At 51.1% G+C, this 23,360-nt stretch overlaps 1 protein-coding gene across 4 annotated transcripts; it reads left to right on the forward strand.

The window, feature by feature from the left end:
- Positions 1-1,085: 1,085 nt before the first annotated feature.
- On the forward strand, positions 1,086-23,360 carry HM13 (histocompatibility minor 13). 4 transcript variants are annotated; one of them, XM_060277385.1, is made up of 13 exons: positions 1,086-1,341; positions 4,554-4,652; positions 7,610-7,692; positions 9,637-9,725; positions 10,388-10,515; positions 10,891-11,016; positions 11,919-11,976; positions 14,179-14,262; positions 15,016-15,052; positions 15,376-15,478; positions 16,740-16,825; positions 20,202-20,379; positions 22,792-23,360. In XM_060277385.1, exons 1-12 carry the CDS (start codon positions 1,159-1,161, stop codon positions 20,350-20,352), a joined length of 1,227 nt encoding a protein of 408 aa, XP_060133368.1. In that variant the 5' UTR covers positions 1,086-1,158; the 3' UTR covers positions 20,353-20,379; positions 22,792-23,360. The 4 variants fall into 4 exon arrangements, with proteins under 4 accessions (XP_060133368.1, XP_060133369.1, XP_034979089.2 ...); XM_060277386.1 differs by having other exon boundaries at positions 10,430-10,515; XM_035123198.2 differs by lacking the exon at positions 20,202-20,379 and having other exon boundaries at positions 1,088-1,341.

Below are 23,360 nucleotides of genomic sequence, written 5' to 3' on the forward strand. Positions count from 1 at the left end.
ACAAGAGCCTACTGAATATTTTGGGGTCACTTTTCCAAATTTTTATGCCTCTACAGTACCTTTTTGTGCCTGGGTGGCTAGAACTGTGCACTGTATACAGAATGCAATGCAGCCTTCCAAATTCATTTATTAGGGACAGGTTTCTTTCTTATTAAAAAAGAAGAAAAACTAGACAGTGTGGATGAGTCCACCTTGCCTTGCATGTTCCCAATTGACTGCTTCGATCGGTGAAATCGGCACTTTTGCAGGTGCCACAGAATACCTGTTTCACTTTTGTTATAACCCTATTGTTTAGTACAGCAGCGTCTGCACTTTGGAACTCCCTGCCTCTTGAGATTAAGCAGGTCCCTTCCCTGCTCTCTTTCCGGTACCTGCTAAAAACATCATTGCTTAGAGAAGCCTGCCCAGATACTTCGAAAGTTGAGTTAATTTTAATCTGTTTTAAAACTTGAACTTTTGCGTGTTTTAAAGTAGGGTTGTGAGTTTCCCCCAATTTTCCGGTTTTATCTTTTTGTAAACCGCTTTGAGGTGTTGTTGGGTGTTTAGTTTTTGTTTTTAACAACCAACCAACCAACCTATAGCTGTTATGAAACATGCAAACAAACAAATACAAAGGCTACGAAACGAGAGAGGTCTCTGGGATGGTTGCTGTGGTTGCTACGCTTTGTTTTTCTGTGCTTTTATACAGTAAACCGCCCTGTGCTATTCGAATGAAGGGCGCTGTATAGAGTTAATAAATCATATTAGTAATAATGATAGTAATAGTTCCTGTATTTTTTACAAATTTCAATAAATGTGTTCAGTGTGTTTTTATACAATTCATAAACACTAATTGCAATAATAACAATAATAACAACCGAAAATAAACCCGAGGATAAACGGAAGACAGGCGAGAGCGGGACCTCCCTCCGCCTTCAGCATCCTTCCATTCCCCTCCCCAAAATTGGGATGCAGGCCCGGGCGCCTGGTTCCCTTAGCAACGGGAGGCCCTGCGCCGTATCCAAGGGGCGGGGCCTCTGGCCGCCCCGCCCCCATCCACTCTCCGTCCGCGCACGCGCCGCGACGCACTTCCGGCTCCTTAAGGGAACGTGTCCCTGGGCGCCGCCGAGGCAGCCTCCGCCGGGCCGGAAGTGCGGACTGCGTTGGGGACTGGAGACGATGGAGCAGGCCGAGGCGCACAACGGGAGCGGGGCCGGCGACGCCTCCACGGCCGGGGCGGCCGGGGCTCGGGCTCCCGCCACCCCGGAGGGCATGGCCCTGGCCTACGGCAGCCTGGTGGTCATGGCCCTGCTGCCCATCTTCTTCGGGGCGCTGCGCTCCGTCTCCTGCGCGAAGGGGAAGGTGAGGCGGGGCGGGCAGGGGGGCGGCGAGGGCAGGCCGGCCGGCCGGCCGGCAAGACCCCCTCCCTCTCTGAGGTGGGAGGCCGCGGCGCGCTCCCGCCATGGGTCGGCGGAACTCCACGAGACATGCGGGTCTTGAGGGGGAGACACAGCTCTCGGTGGGTAGAGCATCTGCCTGGCATGCAAAACGGGGGCCCGGCTCAGTGCACCCAAAACGGTATTTCCAGGTAGGGCTGCGAAGGATCCCCCGCCTGCAGTTCCACCCAGCGGCTGCCAGTCAGTGCAGGCAGTACTGCGCCAGGTGGACCTAATGGCTTGACTCCTTCTTCTTTGGCGATCACTCATAGCCGAGTCAGATTGTCTTTCAGAAACACGGTTTTAACCATCAGTCCGTAAGTGACTGTGGAGGCCAGTTCTGGACCCACACGGCCTTCCACAGTGGGGACATTGGTTTCCGGATGGGAGTTGCCATCCTCTTAACACGTTTCTCCCTTGTGTCCTGAGTTCGAGTGTCTTCAAAGCCCATGACACCTTCGGTAAAGGCTTTGGTAAATGGCTTGACTAGCTTCCCATAGAATCATAGGGCTGGAAGGGATCCCAAAGGGCCATCCAGCGCAACCCTCTGCAATGCAGGACTGGCCGCTGAAGAACCCCTGCCAGGTGGACGTCCAGCCTCTGGCGGAAGAGAGGCCACCCCCTTCTGAGTGAGCCTGCTCCGCTGTCAAAGCAGATTCCGTGTTTCTTGTGAAGGAGGTTGGTGCCGTTGGCCGTGGTTAGCCATGGTGGCTAAGTGGAGCCTTTGTGCACAGAGACATGGTGAGAAGGGAGCAGAGGGACATTACATTTGTGGGGTTCTTGTGCTGTTGGACTCCCTGAAGGAGCGTCCCCACCCCTATCGTTCTGCCTGGACACCGAGGTCTAGCACCAAGGGCCTTCTGATGGTTCCCTCAGTGCGAGAAACAAAGTTACAGGGAACCAGGCAGAGGGCCTTCTCTGTAGTGGCATCTGCCCTGTGGAATGCCCTCCCATCAGAGGTCAGAGAGATAAACAACTACCTGACAGTTAGAAAATACCTAAAGGCAGCCCTGTTTAGGGAAGTTTTTAATGACTGATGTTTTAATGTATTTTTAATCTTTTTGTTGGAAGCTGCCCAGATGGGCAGGGTATAAGGGCAGGGTATAAATAAATTATTATTATTATTATCATCATCATCATCATTATTATTATCCCTGACACCCCCTCCAGTCCATGGGCTTGCAGCAGGTGTCTTTGCTTCCTCCCAGTGCCTGAATAGCCAGCTATAGTTCTGTGGTTCTGTGTGCCAATGCCTGTGTTAGAAAGCAGGACCATCTTTGCATACATGTAGTGTGGTGATGGCATGTTCTCCCCACATGCCGCAATTAGGTGCCCTGTCTAATGTTTTTTGTTTTTACTTCTGGGCATGTCCAGAGCATAGAATCATAGACTTGTAGAATGGAAAGGGAACCTGAGGGCCATCTAGTCCAACCCCCTGCAATGCAGGAATCTTAGCTAAAGCAGCCTACCTCTTACACACACCCTTCCCTTGCTGCCTCCTGAGTTTTGCATCAGGCCATTGGTCCATCTAGCTCTGCATTTTCTACCCCAGCAGTTCTGTCTCCTTTCCTTGGTATCTCCTGGAGCGGTGTGTGTGAAAAGCATGCACTCCAGCAAGTATTTCTTCCCTTCCAAGTTGAAAGAGGAGTCACTTTGCTACATACAGTAGCATTGGCCTATTTAGCACAGGACTTTTTGTTCCTTTGCTCTTGAGTGTGCACCTTGGGGAGAACTTGGGACGGAAGGAGGAAGGAAGGAGGCCAACTGACGTGTTAGCAGGCAACAGGGCCAAAGTGGAAAGCATGCCCCTCCTCCTTAGATGCTTGAGTGCTTCCTTGGGCAGGCAGTTGTGGCTAGCTGTGTGCTGGGGAGCTGCTTCTGTAGAGAATTCATGTTTTGCATATGCTACATTAGCACCTTTCTATATGGGTAATCTTGGATTCGTGCACTGAGGCTCACAGGAATCAGTTTTAAGACAAAGGAAATACTTCAACTGATACATAATTAACCTCTGTTGTTTTAGTGCTGGAATCTGTGGGGAGGGCGCAGGCATAAATAAAGTCATGGAATCGGTTGGTGGCTCCAGCCCAAGATGGTCAGACATGTTAATTTCTTTAGAGGTGGTATAATTCAGCCTTGCAAACATACTCACAGGTGTTATGAGCCTGGAAACAAAAGGGGAACCTGCTCTCTTCCAACTTCCTTCAGTTTCCCTTTCTGAATTTTGGAAGGGATGCCAGCTGTCCACAGACTATTTCAGGTCTGACACAACAACAACAACAACAACAACAGGTTTCCCCAGCACTCTGATGAGCAGGTGGATTGAGCCACCATGTCGTATTAAAAAGTGCCAAAATAATTGCAGGCTGGTACCTCAACTGGCCATGTAGTGCTGCATCGAAAGATATTTGTCACAAAAATGTCTTCAGAACAAGAAGCTGTAAAACAATAAAAAATGTGTTTGTGTGAGTGTATCAGAGCAAATTTCCATATGACGGATTCCAGTAGGGAAACTAATTTGCCTCTGAGTGTGCCTGGCAACCCCATTGCTCAAGTTTCCTGGGGGCTGTAAAAGCAGATGTGGTCAAGTGAATGCAATATCTGCCCTACATTGCAATTGTTCTGCTTCCAGCGGGAAATAGGGAAGAGCACATTGGTCACTGTCCAGGCTGATAGGCTATCTTGTAACACTAGAATTCGTGGACATTCAGTGACGCTAAATCTTGGAAGATTCAGGACATGTACAGGAAAGTCCTCCTTCATGCAATGCATAGTTAAACTATGGAACTGGCTCCCACAGGAGGCAATGATGGCTACCAATTTAGATGGCTTTTTAAAAGGATTGGACAAATTCTTGGCGGAGGAGAGGGCTATCAAAGGCTACCAACCGTGACGGCAATGCTGTGGTTCTGAATATCAGTTGCTAGAAACCACAGGAGGGGTGAGGGCCCTTGTGCTTGAATCCTGCATGCTAGTTTCCCAAAGGCATCTAAGGGAATAATAGGATGCTGGACTAGATGGGCCATTGGCCTGTTCCAGCAGGCTCTTCTTCTATTCTTAATATCTTTGCTTCTAGAGTTCTGAATAAGGTATCCTTCCCGCCCTAAGGGGCTAACATTTGACCAACTTTTCCTCTAGAATGCTTCGGATATGCCAGAGACCATTACCAGCCGAGATGCTGCCCGCTTTCCTATCGTTGCCAGCTGCACCCTCTTAGGCCTCTACCTCTTCTTCAAAGTAAGTGAAACCACTGAGGATCTTATTGCAGTCTTCTGCCGGCTGACAGCTAACCCAATAACTCTCCCTTTTGTGGGTGTAGAGGAAGCAGAATCTCTCCTGGGGAGGGGGAAGTGGCAGAAACCTTCCTGTCCCAAGTATTCGCAATAGTGTGGTGTCTCCATCGGGCCTCTAGGAGCTGTGGGGTGCTGAGCATTTTGCAGGTGGTCTTTCATTTCCTGCATCTGCCAGCTCGAGGTTTCCAGCTTTCGAAAAGGCTGGGTATGCCTCTCCCATAAGAGGAGGGTCTGCTTGTACAAACTGTGTAATATACTGGGGGGACAATTGTAGCTTTAAGCTATTTTATCCAGCCTTTCTATTCAGGATTTCATAAAACTCTGTACTTGGTAAAGTGGATGAAACACAAAATCACAGAATTAAAAGCAGTGTAATGGAACGATAAAAGCAGCACCATTGAAATGTCAACTGAGACAACAGGATAATGTTTTTAAAAAACTGAAATATCTAAAAGTGGCAGACCAGACAAAATTAATAAGATGAAGCAGCTTTATTTAGCCGAAGTAAATAAAAAATCCACCCATTGTCTAAAGGCAAAGATGGCGCCTGGTGCATCCCTGCTTGACGGTATGTGTGTGTTTGTGTTCCATATTCCAGGCTCCACAACAACCAAGATGGCTCCGTTGCTCAGGCATAGGCAAACTCGGCCCTCTGGATGTTTTTGAGACTACACTTCCCATCATCCCTGACCACCGGTCCTGTTAGCTAGGGATGATGGGAGTTGTAGTCCCAAAACATCTGGAGGGCCGAGTTTGCATATCCCTGCCCATGGTGATCAGCTTCACCACCCACAGGATGGGACAGAGAGCAGGGCCTCCAGTACTAGTCAGAAAGGCTAGTGAGTGGAGCTGATCTGATCTGCTGCATTGCCTGTTTCCCTTCCCCCACGCACAGTGGTGGATCATCTGCTTTGCACGCAGCGGGTACCGTCCAAGCTCCACTCTGAAAAGTTTAGGTGAAGTGGGAAGATAGATCCATTTAGCTCCCGTAAAAGTCCAGAGTGGATTGCAGCATGAAATGAGTTTTGCAATGTGCTCCAGGCCTGGGGAGACTGCCCCAGTGCTGTTCTCCTGACTGGCATCCAGTAAACCTCGGAGCAAGGCAAAGCCTAGCATGGTTCCCCATGCCAGTCCAGATTGCCTCCTCTGATGTGGTTGCATGCAGAGTGGGTGCTGATCTTCTTGTTTGGGACATTGGAAACCTCTGGGTGTGGAAGGTGTGCAGAGACTGACATGCTTCCATTCCCACCAGAAGTCATGATTCTGCCTTGGATTCTGGTTGGTGCTGAATTCTTCCCCATCCCCAATCTCTGGAGTAGGAAGGCTGAGCACCTCTGCTAGGGATCCTGGAGATGCCAGGGGTGAGATGGAGCTGTAGAAGGCACCTTCATGCGACCACTTGCCTAAGCCATTTCAAGTGCAAATGGGTGGTGGAATATATAATTTCATTTCACTCTAACTGCATTCCGCTGAATCACCAGAATTTCTATCAGGTATACAATTGGATTACAGGAAGAAGAAGAAGAGTTTGGATTTGATATCCCGCTTTATCACTACCCGAAGGAGTCTCAAAGCGGCTAACAATCTCCTTTCCCCTCCTCCCCCACAACAGACACCCTGTGCGGTGGGTGGGGCTGAGAGACTTCAGAGAAGTGTGACTAGCCCAAGGTCACCCAGCAGCTGCATGTGGAAGAGCGGAGACACGAACCCGGTTCACCAGGTTACAAGTCTACCGTTCTTAACCACTACACCACACTGGCTCTCCACATACAGTGGATAAAATAAATCCTAAAGTCAGAAAATGCCTACCGAAATAGAAAGGTCTTTGTCATAGGCGAGATGGATTGGCCTAGGAGATTGTTAACATCCTGGATTCCTGCTGCTTTTCTGCCAGATGAAGCCAGCCTTGGGAACCTGGCCATCACAGCCTGTACTGGCAGGAAAGGAAATGGAATAATTCTAACTGGCAATCGGTGTTTCCAGGGTGACTGTTTGTTCACCACACAGCATTTGTATCTTAGAGATGCGCAGATAAGCTGTGTTGGAGGTCAGGAGAATGGAGGCCTTTGTGAGGAACAACCGCAAAAGTGATGAAGGTGACCAAAGAACAGTTGCTTCCTGGTTCTGAGCTTAGAAAGCTTTCATTGTAATTATCACAGAGTTTTTCCAGTCAAGAACTTCTTCCCCACCAGCACAGAATTAACCTTTAGAGGCAGCGCTGTTAGAAAATTCATGAAAAAGAATACACACACTTCCCCTAGGGGAGAAGAAAATCCTCTGATCTGGGCTATGATACTGAGCAGAGATGATGCACCCCCATATTTATGTCAGACCCCCTGGTCTAGAAATAAACGATAAATTGCAAGAACTCTGGCCAAAAGAAGATGGATTTCAAAAAATCTTCACAAGGTTTTATTGATGTGATGCGGAGTTTAAATGGGAATCAATCCCAATGTTGAAGGCAAATAAAGATAAATTCCAGTAAAGATCAGGACAAGGCCCTGTTTCGACTATTCTTCGTCAGCTGGAATATTGAGAAAGTTAAAATAAATCTTAGAATAATTCTCCTTGTAATGAAAATTCATTCAACTCTCTAAACATAAAGACCCCCTGCTCTGGCATAAGACAGCCTTCTCTAACCTGGTGCCTTCCAGATGTTTCTGACTACAACTCCCATCAGCCCCAGTTGGCGCATACTGATGGGAGTTGTAGTCCTAAACATCTGGAGAGAGCTGCTCGAACCTGTCAGAAATTAAAAGGAAGCAAAATCATGGCCTTCTGGCTTAGATGTGAAAGTTTAAAAGCAGTAATTACACTTCCGGGATGTTCTTCCTCTGTTTTGACACGTTGCATAGTTAGAAAGCAGGTTGTTCAACCTGACTGGTTTTTCTTGTCTTCTAGATATTCTCTCAAGAATACATCAACCTGTTGCTCTCCATGTATTTCTTTGTCCTGGGGATCCTTGCCCTTTCCCACACCATCAGGTAAAAGAAGGAGAACAGCAGATGGCTTGAATACTGTGTGTGTGTTGCGATTCCATTTAAAAGAAAAAGAAATCGGAACCCTCCTGGTTGCAGCAAAACAGCCTAAACTTAGCTGGCATTTTTCTTTAAAGCAAAATCAGAGGGCCTGTGCTGGGGATGCTGGTGGCTCCTGGGCAATACAGCTTCATCTAGTAGAGTTATTCCTCATTACAGAGTTATTCCTTCTCTCCACACCCCTCAATAAGTTTCCCTTCATTTCTCGCTCCAGAACAAACGAAGCCAGAGATCTCTTCAGAAATTGCTTTGGGGACATTGGAGCATTCCCAGTGGACACTATTAGCAAATATTATTCCAGAGTTGGCTGCTTCCAAAACTGTTCCATCCCTCAGCTATATAATTATTTTCCGCTGTTTGAACCAACTAACATTTCAGGATGAGGAGGAGAAGGGATGAGATCAGAGGTTTGTTAGCACAGCTAGAGCTTGGTAGCATGGCTCTGACCCTGCAGCTCAGGGTTTTTCACACTGAGGGCTGCATTTCCTCCCAAAGGCCACGTGCCAAAGGCCTCCCAAAGGCCACATGGTGGGTGGGACCAAAAGCAAATGTGGGTGGAACAATTCATGCAGAAGCCTAGTTTCTACTGCCACTCTGTCCTCCATCCCGGCTGGCATGGGGCATTATCAGAGTTGTGTTGTTGTTTTTTATATTGCCAACTCGGGCATTATCAGAGTTGAAGGGTGCATTCCAGGCAAGGAAAAGCCATGCAAGCAAAACTAGGAAGTGCTTTTCAAGTGTCTCCTGGGAGTGCCCTTTTCAGGGTGTTCTACTTCCCTCTGACATGGGAGACGGGAATGTAACACACCTGGCCAATGAACTTCAGCAGTCTGCAGTGCCATTCACTGGGTGAAGAGGCAAATCAAAATGTTTCCTTGGCAAAGGGATCTGCTTAAATCCGTGGCTTTGTATCTTTGTTGAAACGGTCACTGTTCTACAAAAGCTCCACACCCAATAAGCAGGATAACACTGGCATCTATAATGGCATCCCTGCCAAATTGTGCCTTCTTGAAAAAGGAGTTCATACCCGCTCTTTGAACACAACTTTTAATGAGGAGCTGCTGGTGGTCGATTCCAGGGTCTCCGCATCTCAGTACAAAAACAAACAAACACCTTAGCTGCCTTTAGGGGCAATAAGGCCCCATCCATACCTGCCCTGCCCCCTGCCTTCCCACCAGGCCCCATCAGGATTCAAATGAAAGATGCACAGTGCAGCTGATAAATCGGCTGTTTCTTACCAAATTCAAAATGAAGCTCTCTGGGTCAGCTTAATCTTGAGCCTCCCTTTTTAGCTGTTTCTTTGCGTGGGACTGGTGATGATGCTGGGAACTCTTCATACAGGTAGCAGCTCTTTAACATGACCTCCGCCCGTATTTGGTTGTCATGAATAAGGACATCCCTGAGGGGGTCTTTGGACCTGTCCTTAAAGGCAATGGCGGGGGGGGGGGTTAGGCTTAGTCCAGCCTTGCGAATAACCTCACGCAGGTTACTAGCCCACTTCGTTCAAGTATAAAACATGTCCCTAAAGGGAAAACATGAGTTTGACCAAACTGCGGGAGGCAGTGGAAGACAGGAGTGCCTGGCATGCTCTGGTCCATGGGGTCATGAAGAGTCGGGCACAACTAAACAACAACAAAAAGGGAAAAAGGAAACCATGGTTTGCAAGACTTCCTTGCCTGGAGCCAATTTTTGTGTGTGCCTCTTTACAAGCTTGGCTCAATTTCTGCTACATGTTTGTGCATTAGGCACTTGACTGGGGCGAACACTCATTGAAGACTTTTGAGCTGAACTTGAGGCCGGCAGGGATGCTTAGTGGGTGACACCCCACTGCCCTCCTCTCTCCATGGTTCTTTAGGAGTCACCTTGTCCCTTCTCTGCTCTTGATTTCAGCCCCGTGATGAACAAATTCTTCCCGGTCAATTTCCCCAACAAGCAGTACCAGCTTCTCTTCACTCAGGGCTCTGGGGAAAGTAAAGAAGGTAAGTCCCTCTCTGTGCAAATCCTACAGTTCCCCTGGCTTGCCTGTTGCTTCCTGATTTTCCCCAACCTGAAGGCCATCAGTAGCCTTGCCTGCAGTTTTCTGCTTTGGCTAGTGGGGTCTCCCTAGAGTTTCTAATTCTTTTAATATGGCCAATATGCTGGGCAAGTGTCCTGGGTGCCCTTGCCTTCCAGTCGTCACCCGCTGTTGCTGTTTCTACGCCCACACAGGCAGCATACACCTGTGGAATGATGTGCTTTAAATAATAATAAAAAATAAAACAAAGATAAAACATACATACAGTCATATCTAAAACCTCTCTTAAGTGGGTCTTTCTGCTTGCAGAGCATATGGCCCACCCCCCAACCCATAGCTCAGTGGCAGCGTGCATTATTTGCAAGATCCACCATTTCCATTCACTGGATTTTGGAGAGTGGGGCTGGGTAAGATCTCTCTCTCTCTCTCTCTCTCTCTCTCTCTCTCTCTCTCTCTCTCTCTCTCTCTCTCCCTGCAAACCTTCAACAGTCTAGGTGGGTCAGCGGTCTGTCTTAAGTCAGCTTTGTGAGCTCATAATATAGGTGCAAAAACAAGCGTCGGTTCTCTTAGCTCTTTGCCAGGGTGCCTGGGCGCTGCCTATCCCTTACTCTTGCTTTGTATTAAAAGAGGCTGATAGAGGTGAAAACGACGTGGTGGCTTTTGTTGCAGAGATTGTCAACTACGAGTTCGACACCAAGGACCTCGTGTGCCTGGCCATGAGCAGCGTCGTTGGAGTCTGGTACCTGTTGAGAAAGGTACGCCGAGCACCTGGCAAAGCCTGGGCACCACTTTTCTGTTTGCCTAAAATTCTGGGTGTGCATGGGGGGTGGGGAGGCAAGGGGGGTGAGCTATGCTGGTGCTGTTCTTATTGTAATTATGTTTTAATAGATTTGAGAGAGGGAGGGGGGAGGGAGAGAAGAGATTAACCCTAGCAGTGTTTAATTGCTTTTAATGATGGTTCCCTCCCCCTGTTTTTACCTTTTTTATTTTTATCTGTAAGCCGCCTTGAGTGCCTGGCAGGGGATAAGGCAGGGTATAATAATAATAATAATAATAATAATAATAATAATAATAATAATAATAATAATAATAAATATGCTGTGGGCTGATCTTCCCTGCCCTTCTCCCAGCACTGGATTGCCAACAACCTCTTTGGCCTGGCCTTCTCTCTCAACGGGGTGGAGCTGCTGCATTTGAACAACGTCAGCACCGGCTGCATCCTCCTCGGGGGGCTCTTCGTCTACGATGTCTTCTGGGTAAGCAAGTGCTGGTTTCTCAGGGTTTCTCTAAATACTTTATTTCCACTTACTGTATTGCATTTATATCCCGCTTTCCCTCCAAGGAGCTTAAGGTGTGGTGTTCATCGTTTTCCTCCCCCCGGTTTTATCTTCAAAACAACCCTTTGAGGTAGGGTAGGCTGGGAGGCAGTGACTGGGCCCCGGGGTCACCCACTGCACTTAATGGCCTAGTGGGGATTGGAACCCTGGTCCCTGTCAAACCATGACACCACACTGGCTCCTCCTTGAGGATCTGTGGCAGAGTGAGTGCGTGCCACCGTGTGGCTTCTCACATTCTTGTGTTACCAGCTCTCTCTCTTATTTATTGATTTATTACGTTCATATTCAGGCTTTTCCTCCAAGGAGCTCAAGGTGGCACTCATGGTTCTCCCCCTCCTTTATCCCTACAACCACCTTGTGAGTTAGGCTAGGTCGAGAGGCAGTGGCTGCTCCGGGGTCGCACCCAGTGAGGTTCATGGCCAAGTGGGGATTCGAACCCTGGTCTCTGCCAAGCCCTCGTTGGACGCTCTGTGATGTTGCTGTGCACCAGAAAATACTGCGTACAGCAATATCAAAATACATTTTGAAAAATGTTAAAATCAGGAAAGCACAATCATTAAAGTAACCAGCTGCTCAAGAAAACACCGAACAATTGCCTAGGCCTTTCAGCATGGAAAAAGTCTTCAAGAGATGCCTGGAATTTAACGGAGAGGATTCCTTATGAATCTTCTGGGAGAGTGTCCCACAGCCCTGGATGCCCCACTCCTGGTTGCAGACAGTTATTCTCCGAAGGAAGGCCTGGTCTCCATCGGGTGGGTGCCGTGGGGTGAATGCTTAAGCCGCAGTCATCATCCTTCACACCGTTCTTCTCTCCTCTCTAGGTCTTTGGCACCAACGTTATGGTGACGGTCGCAAAGTCCTTTGAGGCGCCCATAAAATGTGAGTACCTGGGTTTTTTAAACCTTTGGCGGCAGCGAGCAGTGGGCATGAGCGGTGGCTAACTGAGCCACGCTGCAGCTTGAGCAACAGAGAAAGCCTTTCTTGTAGAGCAGGGCATGTGAAACCTCCATCCTGTGGGGCTAATTCAACCCAACAGAGGTCCTGAATTGGCCTGTGATGCCCCTTCCCTCAAAAGCACTCCTTCCTGCCCCAACCCCGACCTCAAGTGTGAGAGGCAGGTATAGACTTGCTGCCATGTTCACTTTGGTGTCAGGTGACTGCTGGGCAGCCCCGCCCACCTGTCAAAAGTTTGGTGGTGGGATCTGGACCACCCCTTCCACTGAGCAATATTAGCCCAGCGAGGAAAGAGAGAGTTCATTCCTTGGCCTGTCGTCTAGGGCCACTGCCTGTTTTGGGTGTTCACGATCCCATCCTAGCCAACCTTAGGAATAATAATAATAATAATAATAATAATAATAATAATAATAAATTTTATTTATACCCTGCCCTCCCTGGCCAGGACCAGGCTCAGGGCGGCTAACATCAAAGTAAGGTAAAGGTAAAGGGACCCCTGACCATTAGGTCCAGTCGTGACAGACTCTGGGGTTGCGCGCTCATCTTGCATTATTGGCCGAAGGGAGCCAGCGTATAGCTTCCAGGTCATGTGGCCAGCATGACAAAGCCGCTTCTGGCGAACCAGAGCAGCACACAGAAACGCCGTTTGCCTTCCCGCTGTAGCGGTTCTTATTTATCTACTTGCATTTTGACGTGCTTTCGAACTGCTAGGTTGGCAGGAGCTAGGACCAAGCAACAGGAGCTCACCCCGTCACAGGGATTCGAACCGCCGACCTTCTGATCAGCAAGCCCTAGACTCAGTGGTTTAACCACAGCGCCACCTGGGTCCCTAACATCAAAGAATAGATACATTAAAAACATAAATCAAACAATTGATTAAAATACAGCTTAAAATCAAATTTGAAGCAGAATAAAACCAGACAGCAACCCACGGATTATAACTATAGGGGATGGGAGCATTGAGTGCTCACCAAGCCCAACTGTTTGTGCTGGTCTTATATGAGCTGGTGGAAAGGGTTAGGGAGGCCACTTACATCCTGGGTGTTATAACAAAAAAAGAGGGGGGGGGTTCAGACTGGGCCCCGACCAAAGGCCTGTTGGAACAGCTCCGTCTTGCAGGCTCTGCAGAAAGATCAAATCCTGCAGGGCCCTGGTCTCTTGCGACAGAGTGCTCCACCTGGTCCTGCTCGAGACCAGTCTAACCTCCTTGAGGCCCGGGACCTCCAAGGTGTTATCATTTGTGGACCTTAAGGTCCTCTGTGGGGCATACCAGGAGAGGCGGTCCCGTAAGTACGAGGGTCCTAGGCCGTATAGGGCTTTAAAGGTTAAAAGCAGCACCTTAAACCTGACCCTGTACTCTACCAGGAGCCAGTGCAGCTGGTATAGCACTGGATGGATATGATCCTGCGGCGAGAGCCCTGTAAGGAGCCTCACCGTGGCATTCTGCACCTGCTGAAGTTTCTGGGTCAGTTCCAAGGGCAGCCCTGTGTAGAGCGAATTACAATAATTGAGCCTGGAGGTGACTGTCGCATGGATCACTGTGGCAATATACTGCGCAAGGGTGGCTGTTGAGAGGGGTGAGGCAGCGGCATGTTTAGCCAGTCCTGCACCAACTCGGCTGGATCTTTCCAGGCCAAAGTGGTGGATTTGACCTTCCGAGATTGGATGCAACATGCTTTGAGCACCTCTCTCTCCCTATTGCCAGCTTGGACTGACTGGTATTTTCCATACTTGGGGTGCGTCTGTTTATGGGAGATTAGAAGCAGCAGAGCCACGGCAGAGGTAGCCCCAGGAGAGCAGCGCATTGCTCCTCTTCCCCTTCCTCTCTCTTAGCATTTGTGAAAAGTGCAAGATCCATCTGATGAAGCTTTGTTGTGAGGAGGTTTGGGCAGAAAAGGTGCCTGTTTGGATCTCCTGTCAGTCTGTGGTTTGCCTCACTTTTCCTCAACATGAAACGGTTTTAATAGTAATGTGTTGTGTGTGCTTTGTTTCGAAGCTGCCTCCTGCACCGGGAGAGGCACCGGTGTGTGTTTAAAGCAAACCTGCCGTAGCCTTTGGATGACAAACTTGGACTCTCTCTCCTGCCATGGGCTGAACCCCGCTTCTCCCCTCTTTCCTTTCTCCCAGTGGTTTTCCCCCAAGATCTTCTAGAGAGAGGCTTGGAAGCTGACAACTTTGCCATGCTGGGCCTGGGGGACATTGTCATCCCAGGTAAGGTGATCGGGGAGTGTGTGACTATGCAACGGTTCTGTGCAATGGGACGGCCCCTCTGGCTCTCGCCTGCTGCTCTCGGTTGTATGCTGGAAAGAAGGAGTCAGCTTCTGCACCCCTGGAGCGAGGGGAGGCAGCTTAGCAGAGAAATGGAGTGGAACTAGAAAGTCATCTTATCATCATTCCACATTCCATAGAGCAAGGGCAGGGGGAGGGGAGGAGGCAGACCATAGGCCAATTCCCTGGAGGTGGGAGGGAATAATCCACCTGCCAATCACCTGGCCCTATTTTGACATCAGAAGATTGGCAGGTGAGTTATCCTGTCGAAAGTTTTCATTCTAGCCTCTGCTAAAACATAGCCCTTTCCCCAGTTGCCGGAAACTACAAGAGGGGAGGGTGCACTTGTGCTTGTATTCTGCCTGAGGGTTTCCCTGCAGGCATCTGGTTGGCTGCAGTGTGGGATAGGATGTTGCACTAGATGAGCCATGGGCCTGATCCAGCAGAGCTCTCCTGTTCCTTTTCCCTTTCCTAAGAGCTGTATGACCTGTTGTCTATCCCTGCCAGAGGTCCCAGTGAGTCGCCTCGATACTGCTTTCAGCCACAAGGGGGTGCTGCGGCCTCACAGATCATATTAGGAGCAGGGAGCCTTGAGAAGGGCAGTGTGGCTGAGTGGGTGGGTGCCTGGCACAGCCTCCTCCCTGTAGCCCTAACCACGACTCTTCCGCTCTCTTCTCTTCACTCAACCCAAACCAGGAATCTTCATTGCTTTGCTGCTGCGCTTTGACATCAGGTAAGTCCACCCCCCCGCCCCTCGGTGAATGTGGAAAAGAGCACTACTGGCAATCCTGTGTTGCTGAGTGATGCCCTTTTTGTAAAAGTCTGCTCTTGGAAAACATGCCAGTTGGGAGCAAGAGCGGCCGTTGTTGGAGGGTAGGGTGGGGTTGGGGAACAAGGGCCCTGCAGGTTTTCTTTTGTGGCCTGATGGCATCTCTCTGTGCCTGCTTCTTTGAGACACTTTTCTCGCCTGTTCATGGGGTTGGGTGGCCTGTTAGGGAATCTTCTCCTGCCCCGGGATCACCGTAACGCCCACTTCTGCTTCCTTCCCTGACTCAGCCTCAAGAAGAACACGCACACATACTTCTACACCAGTTTCGTGGCTTATATTTTTGGGCTGGGCATCACCATCTTCATCATGCACATCTTCAAACATGCCCAGGTGAGCAGCAGCCTTTTACCTGCGTCCAAAGGCCACCTGCCTGCAACGGCCGGTTGCCTCTTCTGGGAAAGCAGGAAGTTCTTTGAATTGGAGGTGGAAAAGGGGAGGGGGCAGATGAGAAATGGGGAGTTTGGCACTGTTCCAGCAGCCCGCCAGCATCATGATAGCTAGATGTCCTGCTTGGACACACAGCTGCTCCCTTGTAAAAGGTGCAGAGCTCACGGTTTCTAAGCAAACTTCCCCACACAGCAGCGAAGGCTTGCCTCTGGGCATCTCACCAGTGACCCAGCTGGCCAGAAAAGGAGAGGACTGTCCCAACCTAAGGGTGCATGGAAGGTGACCGTCTTCTGGGTTTCATTGCCTGAGGGGGGAAGGCAGATGGCGATCTCCCTTCAGCCAAGAACCCTCTGCCAGACAGGCCAATAATGACGGAGGTTGAATCAAATCTCGGTTCCCTCAAAGAGCACTGCATTGGAAAGTTCCCTGGTGCTAGCTGAGATCTGCTTCACAGAAACACAGAATTTCATCTTTGGAAGGGACCCCCAGGGTCCTCTAGTCCAACCCCCTTCAATGCAGGAATCTCAGCCAAAGCATCCAGGACAGATGGCCATCCAACCTCTGCTTAAAGACCTTCAGCAAAGGAGAGCCCACCACCTTTTGAGGTAGTCCGTTCCCTTGTCAAATGGCTCCCACCAACTGAAAATAATGTTTGGTTGGAAGCTTCACCCAGATCCGTTTCACAAATAAGGCGAGTATTTTGAGAAGAGCAGCTTGCCTGGCCCCAGAGGCCAGTGCTCGCCCATGGCCTGTTGCACCTGCGTGAGGCCTGAGCTCTAGCTTCCTGGTGCCTCCAGGTGAGGCTGGACTCCCACCAACCCCAACCAGGACTGGTGGGAATTGCTGCCCCAAGTATCTGGAGGAAGGGTTGCTTTAGGCCCAGCTCAGGGGTCTGCTTCTGACACTTAAACCGCTCGGTGCCTTTGGCTTGGCAGCTTCGACCCCCACCCCCCCCTGCAGGCCCACTGCAATCCCTGTGGTCAGTTTGTAATTCTGCCCTTGACCTTCCAACTTTGTTAGACTTGTGAGTGTGAAATGGTGAACGGACTTTCGGTGTGGCAAGCCTCACCCTCCACACTAACGCTGTGCCCCTGTAGTTCCACTCTGTGCCCTAATTTGCCCCAGCCCGTGTCTGCCTCCCAAACCCCGTTTCCAGCCCCCTCTCTCCCTCCTAACACTCCCCCCCTTGATTTCCCCCTCTCAGCCTGCCCTGCTCTACCTGGTCCCGGCCTGCATCGGCTTCCCTCTCCTGGTGGCTCTGGTGAAGGGAGAAGTGGCAGAGATGTTCAGGTAAGAGGTGCTTTGCGGCCACACGGCAGTCGTCGAGGGCGAGATCCAGCTGGTTTGGGGGACTCTGCAGGAAATGGGGCACAGCTGAGTCAGCTCCTATTTCCTTCCGACAGTCTTCAGAGTGTGAAGTAGGCCTCTGAAAGGAGGTGCAGGTGAGGATGTGTCCAGCCAGCCTCTTCTCCCCTGTGAGCGTTTGGGTCGAGCCAGAAAGCTGAATGCCACCACTGCCACGCTGGAGGCGCTCTGTCCTCATCCCATCAGCTGGTTATTGCCTTTCCCATCTGTGAATCGGCCTTTGCCAGCCTGTGCCCTCCGGGTGTTTTGGACTGCATTTCCCATCAGCCCCAGCCAGCATGATCATTAAGAACACGAGAAGCACCTGCTGGGTCATGGCCAGTGGCCCGTCTAGTCCAGCATCCTCTTCTTGCAGTGGCCAAGCAGATGCCCCAAAGGGAAATCGTGGGGGTGGGGGTGGACCAAAACATCTGCTGCAGCATAAGCATTCCCATTCTCCTGTGCTCAGTAAAAGCATTTTGAGAGTGGCACAGATGCCAGGAGTGGCCAAGGCACCTGCGGTTTGGGATTCTTCTGGGCAGGATTGGGGGGGGGGGGCGTCGGCGTCTTGTGGCTCTGCCTGCCTCTCCTGCTCCTTGTTCCCCAGCTCAACAGGGTGGGAGGACCCCAAAGGGCAGGAAGCTGCAGCCTCGAGCTAATAGTGGGGCAGGAGAGCTGAAAATAATACCAATCTATTTCACATCTGGCAACCAATGCACCCTTTTGGTTTTAGATAGCTCATGACGAGTCAAAAAAGCCCAGGACACAAATTTTCATGGCCCTCTGGCAGCTATGGTGGCTCATTTGCCAGAAGTAATGTATTTAGCATTAAATCTGGAAGTGTTTACTCGATTCTGACCAAACTAACCCTCCTGGTGTGTATTTTGCTCATCTGCAGTCAAGCCGTTGTGCGGACCCTGGTTGTGGGGTACCCAAACTTGTCGCTGATGGCCTGAGTGTTGGGGAGGTTACAAAAGAGGGCCCTGTTAGATCCAGCTATGATTGAACTTTAGAGGAGTGCCTCTGAACATGTGCAGAAAATCCTTCCCCTTAAACCTCTGCTAGCTTTCAAACATGCTGGGTTAGGCGTTGGACGACAAGCCAAGACACTTTCTTTGAGTCAGTTCTTGCTTCTACTTGGGCTGGAGCCACCTGGAATCATGGTCCCTCTGTGATGGGCAGCCAGCCTCCCACAAATAAATACACATTCATCCCCAAATCCCTGGGTCTCCCGTGATTTAGGGGTGTTCCCCCCCCCAAACAACAACTGGGGGGTGAACGAGTGGGTCAGGCTCCTCATTTCCGCATCAGGTTCGCAAAGGGGTCCGAGTGCCTCCGCGGGGTCCCTGCGTGGCTGGCAGCGAAATCTGCGGATGTGGAAAAGCAGTTGTGTGGTTCTGTGCCAGTCCTTGAGTGCCTCCCCCCACCCCTCCTCCTTGGAAGCGCTGTGGGATTTGGAGGGGGGTGGGGAGGAAGAGGAAGGGGTGATGAGAGTGACGAGAGGAAGGGCCCCCCACCCCAGGAATCCCGGCAGGTGTTGTGCGGCCTCCCTCGGCTCCCTTCCAGGTGGCTTTGATGAGCAGCCGGTTCCTGGGGGTGCTGACAGGTCTGACGCGGCACGGCAGCTGGCCTCGCACCTCTCGGGGGGCACCCTGACCTTCACCCCGGGCAAGCTTTGAGGAGGGTACCTGCCCCCTTCAGTCCCCCGGGGGCCTTTTCTTCTGATCAAGCCATTCCTGAAGGATTTCTGGTGTGCCGTTGTTGGATTTTTTGCCTGCTTTGAATGAAAGGCTGGGGCAAGGGGGGAGGGTGTCAGTGGCAGGAATTTGGGGTCCTTCCTGATATCTTGCCCTGCAGGCCCTCGATGAACTGATGGTGGTTATACCTGGGAGATCACCCACTAAGCCATTTATTTACTTTGCTTCATAGAACCTATACAGTATTGATTGTTAAAACACACACACCGTCAAAGCGGTTTACAAAAAAGAAAGTCATCAAGAAGAAAAATTAGCAACAATAAGTTGATCAAAGAGTTAAAACAACAATAGGCTGAAAACAGATTAAAACTTGCAGCAAGTGGCTGAACAATTTAGCTCTGGCTGCTGGTCCCTGCCAGCTCCATGTGTCTGAGGCCCAAGGGACTCTTCAAGGCTGGCCTTTGCCTTTCGCCATCGGACAGGAAAACCCAAGCCAAAGTGTTTCTCAGAAGCACAGGGCACATTTGTACATAGCTTGGGGGAGGTAGAATTGCTTTCAGCCCCCTTTCCAGTGATTTTTGAGCCTCCTTGAAGAGAGAAGTTTGGACAGGAATGGAACTGTATCTGAGAAACAGGTCCCTGTGGGCACAAAGATCCGGGCAGCATCTCGTTGAAGGTTCAGAATGCCTTTGCTTTGTGGCTCGGCTGCTTTCAGAGCAAGGCTGCCTTTGGTCCTGGGCTCCTTGCCCTCGCCACTCTTATCTTTTCTCAGCTGGGCAGCAGTGGAGCAGTGCCTGCTACAAGGTTTTGAGGGCCCTCAGGCAAGACACCTTCCCCGCAACCCAGCCTTCTTCCCTGCATCTTCACCAGTTGAGCCTGGTGCTCCTCCTCCTCCTCCTCTTCCTCCTCATCTCTCCCACCACCTGGTTTGCTTCCTTGACAGGGAGCTCTTGAGCCAAGCAGGTTGCTGGCATCTCCTCCTCCTCCCTTCCGTTCCTCCCTGTATTTGGGACAGAGGGGTTGCAGCAGTAGAGGCAGACGGTGCTCATCCACCTGGCAAGGTAGCCCATCTAGGAGAAGGAAAACTCTGGTCCTCAACCTCTGCTGCATTGTGGGACATCTAGAAGCAAACCCAACACAAATCTGGATTGGAGTCCCTAAGATGGCTGGATGGCGCCTTGTCTGCTGCCTTCTGGCAACTCCTGCAGCCAAGCTGGGGCCAAATGTCTCCTTCTGCTTTCCTTTGGGTCATATTAGCGAGGCTGAGAGGGGGGCCTTGTCGTCTGGGCAGCCCAGGACTTCCATCCACACTGGCTTGCACCCTGGGGATTTGCCAACACAGTGGTTTGACTTCACCCCCAGAGGTGCACTCCATTGTCTGTCAGGACAGATGGATAGCAACAACGGTGGGGGGCTAGGGCTGGGGGTGTTCTGTTGGGTGGTTCTCCATCTCTTGCCTGGCCATGCTGGCCCTGGCAGTAGAGCCAGGTGAGGAGGGGGGAAGCTGCGTCTCTGTGCCATCTCGCTCTTTGCAGCCGCTCTCCCTGCCGCCTTCCTAAGCCTTTCCCTTTCTCTCTCTCTCCTCCTCTCCCGCCTCTGCCTTGTCTGTGTCTCTCTTCCTGCAGCTACGAATCCTCTGCCGAAATCTTGCCCCATACCCCAAGGCTCACCCATTTCCCTAGCGTCTCCGGGTCTCCATCCAGCCTCGCTGACTCCATGCAGCAGACACTGTCCTGCTCCCACAGACGCCGGCAGCAAAACCCCAGCGCCATGTAGCTCTCTCAGGCCTGCCTGTGTAGCCAGGTAGGGGGAGATCCAAGATTTAGACCCCAGCATTGTCCGGAGGGGGGGGGTGGCGGGGGGGCAGAGGAGGAAGGGAGGGTCTTGGTCCTTTGAGTTGGCAGCTTCTGCAAATGCATGCCCAGAAGGGATCCATAGGCCCTTCCCCCCTCCCACGCACCAAGAAGTGCACCCCATAATGTGCTGGTTGCACCTAGGTCTTTTGTCTCCAGCCTGGTGCTCTCCAGGGGGGCTGGACTACAGCTCCCAGTCAGCACAGGCATACGGTGCTAGGGCTTATGGGGGCATGGCTGAGCTGGCAGGGGCTGATGGGAATTGTAGTCCAAAACAGCTGGCTGGTCCACGGCTGGGGAAGAAGCATCACGGGTTAATGCCTTGCAGACAGGGCTGCAGAAAATCCTTCTGGGAATGCGGCAGAGCTGTTGCTAGTCAATATTATTTGGGGTTTTTTAAAAGTTATATATATGGAAAGCAGAAACATTAAAATGGACTGGAGTTATTATGTCAGTGGATCTGCTCTGAGTAGGACTAGCATTGGCTACGGCCCCGAGCCCCAGATTTTCGCCCATAAAAACGGCATGAGGACCCAGCAGTGAAATGGGGAGTTGCTGAGGCTGTTTCTGCCAGGAGGTGGCATGGAAATACAGCTAGCCGAGGGTCAGGGTCAGATCGGGAGTGGGGAGCTGGAGTAGGAGACGCCTCAGAGGGAAGGGCCTAGCTCCAGGGCAGAGCACCTGCTTTTCATGCAGAGTTTTGTAGGTTCGATCCCAGGGGCATCTTGCAGGAGGGCTGCCTGGAACCCTGGAGAGCTGCTGCTGCTGGTCAGAGTTGGCATTCAGGAGCGTGAAGGACTAGTGGTTTCTATGGCTTAGCCAGTGGGCCAGATTCTTCTCTCCTTTAGCTCCCACGAGCCAAATTTGGTAGATGGGGGACTGGACACTTGTAAACCTGTAGGGGGGTGCCCTCCCTCCCTCCAGTGGCCTGGGAAAAGGTTGTGCTTAGGCTTCCAGTCATAGAATCCTAGAGCTTATGGGGTATCCCCAGGGGTCATCTAGTCCAACCCCCTGCAATCCTCGAGACGGAAGATGGTGGAAGCAAAGCCACTTCCATGCATCTCGTCTCGGGTCTTCCTGCAACTGACTTTTTGCTCCGGCAGTTCTTCCTAGAGGTTGCTGCTGCGGCAGCTTGCGTGCCTTCCACAGTAAGCTGCCCCGGACACAACCCAGCAGGGAGTTTCTGCAGCCTTGCACCCTTGCCCAGCCTCGTTGGCTCCGGCGTGGCTTGCACGGGAAAATGGCGCCCTCAGCCGTTGGCACAGCCTGCTATGGAGCTGGCACAGGGCTGCACCCACCGTGACTTGCCCTTGTCCCACTTGGTGCAGCAGAATGAACACATCCACCCAGACGCTGTTGATGCATTGAGGGGATTCCTTGGTTATGCTTCTTTCCCTCCCCACTCTTGTCCCCTGTTTCCTGTCTTCCACCCCATAAAACAGAGCCAGGGAAGGCCGGAAGAATTCGTTCTCTGCTTCAGGTGCCCCATCCATCCCCGGCTGCCATTGTTTGAGTATCTGCTTTGTTCATGGGCCTGACTTGCGAAACCTTGCCGGGGCAGTGCAGCATTACATATGTAGTAAATAGATTCTGTTCGTTCGTATTTGGCCGCGTGTTGCTCTGTTCTTGGTTTCACTTCAGTGTTTGCAACACAGGGGTTTGGTTTGTTTCTTACAGTTTTGTTCATGGGCCTGACTTGCGAAATCTTGCCTTGGCTTAGAGGCCATGTTTCAACTGCAGGGAAGGGTGCAGAGTTGCGACCTCTCAAAGGGGGGGGGGAGGAATAGGAGGGCAGGGGTGTCCCTTCTCTGCATGAAAAATATGATGTCACTGGGGAACTCTAATCCAACACCTCCCCCCACCCCCCCAGAAAAAAGGTCTGAATTCTGGGACAGTTCAAGCTTCTTAGGCTCCTTTTGCCTTTTCTTGCAAGGCATGGGGAGGGGACAAAGGTATTGAATAATGGAGTTTTAGAATTGGAAGGGACCCCTGAAGGTCATCTAGCGCAGCCCACTTGCAATGCAGGAATTATAGTTAAGTAGGTAGACCCAGTGTAGTTCCTCTCCTAGCACCCAGCTGCACTTCTCTGCAGAACCTGCACACATAGCTTCTATACCTCTCCTCCGAGCCTTAAGGGCTAGAAACTTGGCTAATAGTTTTGGTTTCAGAAAATGAAGGGGCGTTTTTGACTTTTGTGCTTGGGAACTTCTGCCCCTTGCCCCAACTCTGCGTGCAGTTTTTGTCTCCCAGGGCAGAGCCGAGCTCCCAGCTAAATCTTGTGCCTCTTGCCGAGAAGGCAACTGCCCGCCCTGTGGTGAGCCCGACTTCACCCTCTCCCTCCCTCTTTCTCGTCTCTTCCCAGCTACGAGGAGAACTCTGCCCCCAAGGAGGTGCCCCCGGGGGATGCCAAAGAAGAGAAGAAGGAGAAATGACCTTGGGACACTCAGCCGGGCTGGGCTCCGTCTGCTGGCCGCCCGCCCTCCCCGTCTCCCCATCGCAAGTGAATTTCGTTTTTTAAAAGGCAACTGGATCGTGTAACAGCCATGTGTGTTTGTACGTGTGCATCTGTCTGAAGACTGGCAAGGCAGGGAGTGGGTGGAAAGCAGGAGGAGGGGGCCGTATATTGACCTCCCTCCCTCCCTCCCTGCCTGCCTGCCTGCCTCCTTGCCTGCCTACAGCTCCTCCTGTTCCCCAGGGGAGGAAGAGGACAGGGCAGGTGGGGGCAAGAAGGCAGCTTCACCCCTTCCACCAACTGCCTTTGGACGCCCACTCCCCTGACCTCTGTTCATTGTCTTGGTGGGAAGAAGAAAACTGGGAGGGTGGGGTGGGAGGGGAGAGAAAGGGAGACTGAGCTGATTTTTAAATTTTGTATTGTGGATTTGCTTCTTCTCATATTAAAAGGAAACAAAACAAAAAAAATTATTGAAGGAC

This window comes from Zootoca vivipara, chromosome 7 (genome assembly GCF_963506605.1).
Source record: "Zootoca vivipara chromosome 7, rZooViv1.1, whole genome shotgun sequence".
Classification (NCBI taxonomy): Eukaryota; Metazoa; Chordata; class Lepidosauria; order Squamata; family Lacertidae; genus Zootoca; species Zootoca vivipara.